Raw genomic sequence first — 11,979 nt, forward strand, 5'->3', positions numbered from 1 at the left:
TTGTAATACAATTTTAAAAATCATCATTGAATCATTCTCCTATTTAAGTTGATAACCTTTAAAGCAAAAAATACGCAGTATTATACATTTTTTAAGAATTTGAGTTGTCGGAATTTGAATTGTCATGCAACCGATACAACAGCACAATTAGTGAAGTTTTATATCTTTCAGTTTTATGATAACACATTTTATATAAGTATTAATTAGTATATTGTTTATTGACTAATAAAAAAAGCGCTCAAAAAGTTTGGTCTAATAAAATTTTATAAACTTTAAAATATAAAAGGTAGAACTTTTTACCTTGTTTGCAGCTTCATTCGTATTGCTGTCTGAAATTTTTATTTTAGTAAAATACTATATACAAAAATATAGTTAAAATTTAGTTGAAATAGCTTGCTTTAAAAAAACAACTAAATAACTGGATATGAACAAAGCCTATGTGACATTAAAATTTAGAATTTAGCAATGACATTTGATAAAATACTTAACTAAGAATAAGATATAAAATTAAGATTTAGCACTGTCAAATTCAAGTCGTAAAAAAACTTTTTACCTATCAATAAATCGATTCTTTTGTTATGCTTATTTTATGCTATTGATATAAAGAAATTTTCATATAAAATGGTAATATCAATAAGAGTATTTGGTTTTCATTTTAGTTTAACTTTTATACATACTTTAGTATGCAGAAATTTTCCATAAAAACTGTTTGTGAATTTTAAAGGTCAATTGTCTTCTTTTATATTTTCTTTTCTAAATAAAACTGGTTTTCAATATAAAGTTATTGGAAATTCTAATCAAAGCTTAAACACTTATTACACACCATTTAAAATATATGCTTTGAATTCAAGAAGTTTGATTAGATCTTGTGTGTATTTCTAAAACTTAGTATACAAACACAAACAATATTTCGATAAAGTATGAAAAGTTATAACAAGCATACAAGAAATGTTATTAATAAAAAATTAACTAACTTAAGAAAAAAATCATCTTTTTATTCTTATTATTGTACTCATATTTCAAATAAACTTATAGTTTTAAGCACTTGGGTGCACGAAGATTAAAATTCTGACAACTCAAGTTCCAAAAACTTCAACTTTGTTACTTCTGAGTCGTTGTGATTTATATATTTTATTGTTTCTTTTTATTACATTATATAACTTATTGATTGAACCATCTGGTAAAATTTACTAAAAAAAATTGAAACTATTCTTAACATAAAACCAATTACAGAACTTGGATTTTTAATCTATTTTGATATTTTGTTTAACTGAATTTTTTTTTATCTAGTTAGGCCTTTTTTTTTTGAAAAACAATACCGCTTACAAGTTATGTAAAGTTTGAATAGAATCTATTAATTGTATCAATTATTATAACAGCATACTTTTTATATAAAAAAGTATAATTTTTAATTAGCTTTGTTATTTTAGTTTTTATGTGTGTAATACAATAAATGTTTGCATTTAAAATAAATTTAAGACTAAATGTTTAAAATAAGACTTTTAAATATCGCTAGCTTTTTATAGATTACAATTTTTATAATACTTATTAGATTTTTACAGGCATCACAGTATTCACAAAACCTTTTAATTTTTTTGAATGAGATTACTATAACTTTTTTTTGTAATTTTAGTAAAAAAAAACAAATCGTTTTAAATAATAATTAAGTTATATAAAAAAACACTGTTATAAAAATTAATTAATTGTTATTGACATCACTTATTTTATCTTTTATATTTAGTACTATTTTCTTAATAAAACTCATCAAGTAAGAATTAAAACTTTTAGCATTATAGTATACTAACTTTTATGCCTATATTTGAAAATGATATTAAAAAAAGTGATTTAATTAATGATCATACATTTTTGGAAAAATAACTTCCCAAAAACTAACTGTTTTCTAAATTACTGGTTTTTATCTTTGACTCGTTCACATCAACTACTGAAAATAGCTCTGGTCTTGAACAATATTCACGAAAAGTACTTTTTCTTCCAATATTTGACATACTAAGTTGGAGTTAAATTTAACAAATTTTCAAACAGTTAAATGTTTTCTTTTTGAAACAACTTTGATTTATATATAAAAAAAGCTTTTAAATTTTATTTGTTATGATCGATCGTAAATAAAACTATGAAACGTTTCAAAGCTATATAGATACTTATTTAATTATAGAAGAGAGTGTGTTTAACAGTTCAGATTGGTGAAATTATATTCTGTTGAATACAACATAGGTTTACATTATTAAATAAGTAAGCAATAAAAGAAATAAATCAATAGTATAATTGGTTGTAATTTAACAAAGTTGCAAAAAAACAGTTAACACTAAAAGTACCGACATGTGGTTTCCGTGCGTACACTAAAAACAAAGTTTTAGCTATAGCTATCATAAAACTTTGTTTATTTATCTTAAAAACAAGTATGTTACATGAACTTCTTAAAGAATTTCACATCTTTTTACTATAAAAAAATCTTATCATTGTGCGAATCAAAATAAAGAATAAAAACAGAAACTATAATAAATATTACGTAAAAGATAAATAAATTACACCTTTTTGAAACTAAATATTATAAACTTCTATGCAACAAAAAGTTTGAGATATTGATTATTTTTACAGTTCATAAATGTATTTTATTAGGCTTTGCATACATAGCCTACGATTAAAAAGTTATTGTATGTCAAGTAAAACTATACGCTCACATTTAAAGCCATCTGATGTTTGACTCAAGTATCAATATTATAATAATGTTTCTCAAAAAGTATCAATTTTTTTTAAGTCTTCTGTTTAGAAAAAGAATGAATAATGCGTTTTTAAAACTTCATTAAAAACTTTTAAAACAAATGCGGTCTACTAAAGTAGTATAACCAGGAACAAATTAGTGAGTAAGTAGTTTTTTGTTATTTTATGTATCTTTGAAAAGTTCCAACACAGAAGTAGAAAAAAGAAAAGCGACAATATACTTAAAATCTAAATTAGTAGCTACTTTTATCACTTTACTCTTGACATATTTTAAGGTAAATGCTTTAGTGAAATTATATATTTTTATTTTACACTTAACTTTTTTAATGTGATAGATAAAATTTTAAGTTTCAACCAGAGCTATAGTCATAAGATTTTTGTGTATGACTTTATTTATTTGAAATAAAGCTACATTACTTAGTATATTTGTATAAAGTTTAAAACGACTAGTAAAACAAAATTTAAATTAAAAAGTAGTTAGGACTAACTCTTGATTAATAAAAATGTTAGTTGTGTATAGCTTTTATTATTTTTTTAGACAAAAGTTTTATTGAAAAAAATAGTCTATTAAGTCGTAAATACTTACTTTGCTTTTTCAACTTAATTCACATTTAAAATAATATTCTAAGCCTTTGGATACTATTTTATATTTTTTTAGATTTCAGCTCATTTTATTTTGTGTTATTGATGAATATATTGTATGAGTTATTTGTTTTTCAACTTTTGTAATACAATTTTAATTACTCTGTTAGTGCAAGTAATAAAGTTTTTACTGAAACATTAAAATTTTAGTATTAAATTAATCTTTAAATATAGTTTAAAAAAAAAATTTAAAACAAAGGGTTGCAAAAGAATAAAATTATATTTCAATAAACTAAACTTATTTGGATGCTTAGAAAGTCAGAATTTACAATTAAACTTATTTTATTTGTAGCAAGAAATAATTTTTAATTTTAGTCTAATTTTTTTTGTATTAATGATTAGATTTTTTTATAGAAAACTATAATATTTTCAGTACCAATTTAAGTTAAAAAACTACGTGATTTAAAATAAAACTACATAATAGATACACATATACTATTTTTATTATAAAAAACAACTAAAGCTAAGAATTTTTGGTATATCAATTTTAGCTTGAATATAAAAAATATTATAAGGTTGTAGATTGTTGATTAAAACTACGACTAAGAATATGTTTCTATAACATAAATGCTTTTAATATAGTTAACTTTTTTTTTAACATAGTTAAAAGAACCTAGTAGACTTTAATTAATTTTAGTGATTCTGAAGTCATACGGTTATTATTATGCTTTTATCATACAGCAACTAAACACAAGAAAAGTTGGTACAGAAATATTTTATTGAAATGAAAAAAATTTGAACGAAAAATAAAATTTGCAAAAATAGTTTGTAAAAGTAAGTGATTACAATTATTGAAATACTTTAAGGAAATAAAAAAATAAAACATTTTTTTAAACTGGATTTAGATTTGAGTTATACTAAAAATACATTGTTTTTATGTATTATGTTTAGTCGTTATAACCTTGTTTTAAAGTGTGCATAAAATATTAATATACAAACTATATAATTTTTTTTCTATACTTTGATTTAGTTTGCATTTTCACAAAACATAAAACGATTATACTATCTAAACTCTCGAAAAAGCTTAAATTCAGATAGTTAGTTGTTAGCGATCAATAGTTAACTCAATCAAAAAATGTTTATTAAAGCTTTTTCAAAATTTAATTAAATTGTCTATAACACTTATTTACTTAACAGAAGTCGAGTGAACTCTTCGTACTTGATTTTCCCGTTACCGTCAATATCCGCTTCTTTGATCATCTCTTCGACTTCTTTACCGCTCATCGTTTCACCGTAAGTCGTCAGAACATGTCGTAACTTCGTGTTGCTGATGTTTCCGTGCCCTTCTTCATCGAAGACTTTAAACGCTTCCTAAAATACTTGTGGTCATTATCATTGAACATTTGTATACTTATAGTAATTTAAAAAAAAAATTGTACACTTGTAATATTGTGTTATAATATAAAAAAGTAAGCTGTATTTTAAAACCTAGCTATATTACTTTGAAAAATAAACACTTCAATGATTTAAGTTTTGTAAACTTGTGTTACTTTATTTTCGGTTTTGTCCCATTTTATTTAGATTTTAAAGTGGTCAGAATTGAAAATTGTTTTATAATTTGAAGTTAAAAAAGTATTCGTGAAAATTTATTTCAAGACATGTACTTCGTAATCTACTAGTTTAAAACTGTTAAGACTTTTGTTAAGCCTATTAATTAAATGTTATTAGATTTAATTTAAGTATGGTTATAGGGCAACGGTTTTAGGCTCTCGGTCTTTTTTTATTTAACTTGTGTAAACAAGAAAAACAAAACTTTAAAATAACAAATAGTTACAAGTATGCTCAAAATTTTGTTGTGAGTAAACAATAATGGTAACTAAATTGTTGTTAATAAAAATGACAAAACTAAATGAATAATCTGGTATAAATTAAAACCTGTTTTTAAAAAGTGTTTTTTAGTTTTTTTAGTATGACTTTTCAAAATCCAGGCGGCCAACGAAATCTTTATTATCAAATCCGACCCCTGAAAGACTTCAACTAGTATAACTGATCTGTTTATCATAAAAAACTGCCTACCACTAATATAAGTAAACAAATACTCGCTGGAAAACTTATTGTTTGCTAAAACAAAACTATTGTTGTCACTAAAACACTTTTACTTGTATAAACAACTAACTCTAATTGCTTCTTCAATGTCGACGTCGTTCATTTTCCTCTCCATGAACCTGAGGAACTCGCTGAAGTCGATGACACCGTTGCCGTCGTCGTCAAACTCGTTGATCATCTCCTGAATTTCCGTCACTGCCAGGGACTGACCCAGGGAGTCCATGACCCTGCCCAGCTCCAGCACCGTTATCTTGCCGTCTCCGTCTTTGTCAAACAAGCTGAACGCCTTCTTGAATTCCATGAACTGCTTTTCTCTGTAGTAGTTCGACATTTTGTCCGTGTTTTAATAAGAACGTATGTGTTTGTTTTTGTTAACTGTATTTACTTTTTCTACCGTTTGATATTAAACATTAGAAATTCTAAGAGTTTTATATATATTTAGTATAGTCTAAAGTGTTTTATGTATGTTTTGAGAGGCTTTGATATAAAACTGTTTTTGTGTTAGATATTGTAAATTTTTTGTTTAAAGACTTGTAGAACATTTAAAAAATACTAAATTATTTGATAACAACTAAAATAATAATTCTGTTTACCTAAAAATAAGTGTAATTTAGGTTTTCGAGCGATTTGAGTATATATACTACGTTAAAATAATTTACAGTTATTAGATGCTAAAACTAAGCATACTTCAACAATTAGTTAGTTATTATTCATGAATAGTAAACTGATTTTTGTAAAGTAATACAATTTATTTTATGGTTTCAACAAATTTATAACAAAACTTGTTTTGTAAGTAATTGATCAAAACTTTAAACTTTTCATACCTATTCCTTTAAAAGAATTTGATGTTTTGAAAGCTGTTTTAAGGTTTCAGATTTTACTTTGTTATATATATTACAAAAAAGCTTTTTATAACTCTATCACTAGTTATAATTAGTTATAGAGTTATAATTAGCTAATTTTTTTGATAGGGAAACCTTTTAATACAATAAAAAATATTTTTATTTACCAAACTTGTTAAATTTAGTAAAAATAATAAATTTAAAAACTTGCATTTAATTATTTAATTTTCTTTAGCTCTTTCACCAAATCAAAAACCTTGTTGACGAAAATAAAATAATCTTTATTATTTTGACAATTACAACTTTTATAAATGTCACTCTTATTTTTTAAGCTTTTAAGTAACAATATTAAATAGCTAAACTCAAGTTTTGAAAATGGCCAACTGATAATAACTCAAAAAACCGAGCTTTGCTGAAACGTTTTAATTTGCTGACTAGACGATTAAATACACTATTTTTTAATCTTACGTTGACAGCCATGTTTTATAGTAATTCATAATTATACGCAATAAGCTTACCTTTTGTGATGGCAAATTCAAATAGTATTTTAGGGTTCACTGAAGTACGTAGTATAGTGTAGCTGCATACGAAAGTAATAAGTCATTAATGTAGCAGTCGCAACTCTTATAAGAGATTGCGAGGAATAAAAAAATATTTTCTCTTTTAATTTAATCTTACAGAAGTGTTTTAATGTGTAAGAGGTTCAGGGAGCAGCCTGCATAATTGATTATCCCTATTGTTTTTACCTGATCTCGCCAATGTTTTTGAACGTGCGTTCGTGTGTCTTGCCTTGCTACCCTTTTCTCGAACTACTGCCTTTAAGCTTGTTTTATCCTGTCCGTCTTGTAAATTAGCTTTCAGTGGTTTTCTTTCCCGTTACTTAAATCTTTTTGTAACCGTTTTTTTACTGCTTTTGATTGACGTTCGATTTTAACACGCGTTCAAGCTTAAGTTCAACTCAAACCTTTTCCAAATATTTCAAATAACTGAAGCTGTCAGTTTAGATTAAAGTAGAATTTAGATTTATTATTAAAATATAAAAAAATTTATAACATGTTGGAAATGAATTTAAAGTTCTTCTGTGTTTTTTATCATTTATTTATTATAATATATAATTAAGTTTAATTGTATAACATTATAAAAAAAAACGTTATAGCTTTTTTATACCGTTCCCTACTTTATATTTTGTTTATTCAATAAAATTATAGGAATTTTAATGTTCTTAGAGTGTTTCAGTTGTTAAAAAGCAGTAAAAAATTAAAAAAAATAATAAAATTAATAACATTGAAACTATCAATGCTATAAAAAAATATAAATACGGCTATGATATTGAAAACAAGTTTGATAAGCATTTTGAAGTTGCAAGACCATGTAGTCATTGAAAAATAAAAATACAATTATGAAAGTTTTATATTTTTAATACCTATAATATTTTATTTGTAGTGTAAAAAAGTATATTAGTCTATTTTACTATTACTTTAAAGAAAAAGTAAAGGAAGTTCAATTAGTCTAAGTTACTTTACAAATGTTTATAATATAATATATTTCAAAATATTTTGTTTATGTTTTCCTTACTAAAAAGTGTAAACATTAGTTAAAAACTAGTAAAATGACAAAGATAGAGTTTTCAACAACTTAAAAAAATCATGAACACTTTCTTTTTTTTTTAATAGATTTTTTAACTTTAAGTAGTTGTTCTTTTTTTTTATATAATTATGTTATGTTTAATTTGTAAGAATATTTTCTATTGAAGTAATAAAAAAGTTACTTCTGGTAAGATGATGCAAATAAAAATAAATAATAGTATTAAAAGATCTAAACTTTTACCTTAATCTACTAATGTTTTGTTTTTATGTTTTTACTAACACCACATGACACTTCATTTACGATATTCTAAAAACATATAGAAGCTTTTAGCTTAAATTCAGTTTATGAGTTCAAACTGACTCAAACTAAGTAAAACAAATTGACTTAAACTAGGGTTGAAGAAATTATAAACACCCAAGTTTTATATTTATTAGCTAATTACTACCAGTTTCAATCTTCAAATTAACTTTTCAAGTTTTTCCAATGGAAATTTTAAAAATAAGCTAGTTATGTTAACAAGAGTAATACATAATGAAGTGGTTTTATACTTTTTTGTTTTGTTTACTATTAGTAATAATCAAAAATTAAAAACTATTTCAGAACTTATTTTAAAAAGTAAATAGTTGACTTTTTTGTTTAGATAACTTTAGAAAACTTGTAAATTAACTAAAAATTTTCAAAGTCTTGAAAAAAAAAACTAATTCATACTTAACAACAGCTGTTTAAATTGAAAATCACTTTAACACTTTAACGAACAATCATGTGTTGTTTAAAGCAGTTAAAGCTAAATAAAACATGATTAACTTTAACTGCTTTAAAGATTTTAAAGTTAAAAAATCACACTTGGTTTATGAAAAAAGAGTATTACAATAGACTACTTTTACACAATTTTATAACTATATAAAGATTTCTAAAATAATTTTTTTTTGTATTTAACCAGAAAAAAGGTGTAAAAAATAGCTGAAACAGTATCAGAGTGTAGAAATTTTAAAAATTATATAAATCACGTCAAATTAGTACACATGCACATAGTTTCGTTAAAAATGAAATATGCAAATTAATTATCAAAAGCCAAATTATTCCGATTTAAAAGTTTATATTTATTGTTCATCTTTTACATTTAAATTCATTTAAAGTTACCGTGCTGAATCTAGCATATAATTTATAAAGATAAAAGTTCACTTTCCTCTTGTATAAATGTTTAAAATTAAAATCATGATACTTTTGTTGATTAAAAAGAGTATATAACAAACATTTACTATTATTAGTTTTTATGTTAATAAAATCAACTTTTTAAATCTAATTTTTCATTTAAGCTATTTTTTAATCTTTAAACTCAAAATTTGTAATATTTTAACTTGATTTGAAACCAATTTTTATAGTCTTTATTTTAAAGTTTTAATTAGTCTCTAGTTTTTTGGGTTAACAGCAGATATAAACATTTAGTAAAAGTGATGGTTTCTTAAAAATTAAGATACTCAAACTAAATATATTTTTTTATATTTGTGGCTTTCTAAACCATGTTGGTTTTACTTTACGAGAGTTTAATTAATAGAAAACTTTTTTTTTTATTGTCAACTCAAGTTAACTGAACTATTTTGTTTAACTTTAAAAAAACAGGAAACTAAACAAAATCTAACTAAGGTAGAAATTTTAATTTTCTAACTAAGTAACATAATTAATAGATTATTTGTAAATTAACTATACAAATGTTTCAGTACTCTAAGCTAATGACTTTACAGTGTTTCATGTAAAGTGTTTTATAGTTTTTGAAAAAAAAATCATTTGTTTACAATTGACATTACCATCAGTGTTCTGATCATTTGTTTCCCAAATGTCATCAGAAAACATTAAACTTTACCTCTGTCGTGTATCCGCAAACGCAGGCGTAAACGAAAATCAATTTTTAAATGCAAAAAACACACAAATCAATAACTAAATTCATAGCAATAAGTTCTTTTTTACGAAAATTGTAAAAGCTTGTTTATAGTTTTTATAAATTGTAAGTTGTTTTCGACAAAAAACTAAAATACTGTAATTTATCATTTTTCAAGCTTTACAAAATTGATCAATGTCAATTTTACGATCAAAGTCAATGTCACTATGTAAACAAAACTTTTTTAATGTTTTTTATAACATATATTTTTTAGCTATAAGAGGAGCCAGTTACAGAAAGCTGTTGTTATTAAAAACTTTTTTACTTATGAATGAAACAATAAGAATACAAAACATGTACTTTAAAACTTTAATCGATGTGTTTACTACACTAGCTTATTTTTGCTTAAGATCAATATTTTATGTACAGTAAAACTAGTGTTAATAAAGTTTTAAAACTAGTTTATAAATTTTAATTTTAGTGTTACCTTGAACGTAGTAGTAATAAATTAACTTAATGCAAATACTTTAGAAATATTGAAACATATATTAAAAAGGTTTCTATTTTTAGTAACATTTTGTAAAGAATACATTATACTGACCTTATCTCAAAGTATTTATTTTATGCCATAATTATTTCAAAATTGTATTTCAGTTTATGTAATATACAATGCTATAAAAATTTTTACCGACCGTTGTATATGTAACCTTAATTTAGTATTCTTTTCTAACAAGTTAATTAAGATGTTCAACATAATAAGATAAGAAAATAAAATCATTTTAATTCGTTTGCTTTTTAATTCCCCCGAAATGGAATCGATAAGTCTATCATTTGACTAATAAGTACGTATAAAAAGCTAAAATATTTAAATTTTCATATGATTGCGTATTAAAAAATATTATGTGATTTTTAAAAACTAAAGTCTTTATTAATAACCTTAACGAATAGTTTAATTTTACCGCAACATACTAAAAAAACTAGGAAGTCATAAAGTTATAAGTTTAATGAAATACAACACCTAAGTTAATAAAGTTTTATAAATATTATTAAGATACTAAAAAAACTTATAAATGACTTAGTTTTTTGAATCTTCCTTGTTATTGTAATTTTAACTATATTTCTTTCTGTTAACTTATATTACCTGTATTATGATTTAAATACTTCTTCTTTTGGAATGTAATATTAGTTTATGTTTAGAAAAAAGAAGTTTAAATTAAGCTTAGAAGCAAAATTTTAGTTATTTTATTAAAATAAGTAAGTAGTCAATTACAGTTAGTAATTTATGGGAGGGGTACAGTCTTAACTTATGTTTTCTTATTTTTATCACTTAAACTGGCTATACTTTTTGTTACTAAAGTTAAATACTACTATCAAAATTTATGTACATACATTTTTCCATTTTATTAGAATTATTTTTCAACACTTATTAACGCTCTTAGACTTAAAATTATTAAAATAATAATTAGTTTAAAAACAAAAAAACATATGTTTATCTTTAAAATAAGTTATTTTATTTAGTTTAAGTTTGTTATATAATGCAGGGCCTCGTAAAAAAATACTACAGAATTTTTAAGAATGTAGTATGAACTCATGTAGAAAATTGTTTATGAGTTATCTATTATTTACTTTTACAGTTTATTATCAACAAAATAATGTTTCACCCTTATATTGGCATATAGGAGAACATCAGTTGTTATAAACAAATCTTATTCAAGTAGAATATAGGAGTGAAACATTGTTTTGTAAAAATCTCCTTAACCCTATTTAAATCAAGAAATTTAAATTGTTTGATTTAAAACAAATTACAATACTATTTATAATTCAGCTAAACAAGATAAATTTTGAAAAAAAAGAAAACAAAATAAGTTTTTGAAGTAAAAATTATGTTTTAATCATTTAAGACCATATCAACGGCGCAGAAATTTAAAACAGAAAAACAAAAAAAAAATGTTAGATTGAAAAAATGAATTGAAATTTAATGGAAAAAAAGAAGTAAATTTTTTTATAAACTATCAAGTTTCAAGTCCTAGGAAACCCAGACAAAAATTAATAACAAAAACTAAATAAATGATTTTTCAAGATATGTTGTTTTAAACAATATAAGATTCCATATTAAAGATAAAGAAATAAGAAAAACATTTTGTAGTGAAATTAATTAAGTAAACATTTTTTAAATAGCAATTTTAAGACTTTTGATTGGCTTTAATCGGAGTAATTGTAGAAACTCAATAAAAAAAAGACACAAGA

At 23.2% G+C, this 11,979-nt stretch overlaps 1 protein-coding gene across 1 annotated transcript; it reads right to left on the reverse strand.

Annotated features, from left to right (window-relative positions):
- Positions 1–4,503: 4,503 nt before the first annotated feature.
- LOC145837115 (neo-calmodulin-like) lies at positions 4,504–5,758 on the reverse strand. Its single transcript, XM_082944882.1, has 2 exons — positions 5,498–5,758; positions 4,504–4,692 (listed from the first exon to the last, which is right to left on the reverse strand). Exons 1-2 carry the CDS (start codon positions 5,756–5,758, stop codon positions 4,504–4,506), a joined length of 450 nt encoding a protein of 149 aa, XP_082801008.1.
- Positions 5,759–11,979: the final 6,221 nt, after the last annotated feature.

The sequence above is a fragment of the Thalia democratica genome, chromosome 5, assembly GCF_965202585.1.
Source record: "Thalia democratica chromosome 5, ktThaDemo2.hap1.1, whole genome shotgun sequence".
NCBI classification, from domain to species: Eukaryota; Metazoa; Chordata; class Thaliacea; order Salpida; family Salpidae; genus Thalia; species Thalia democratica.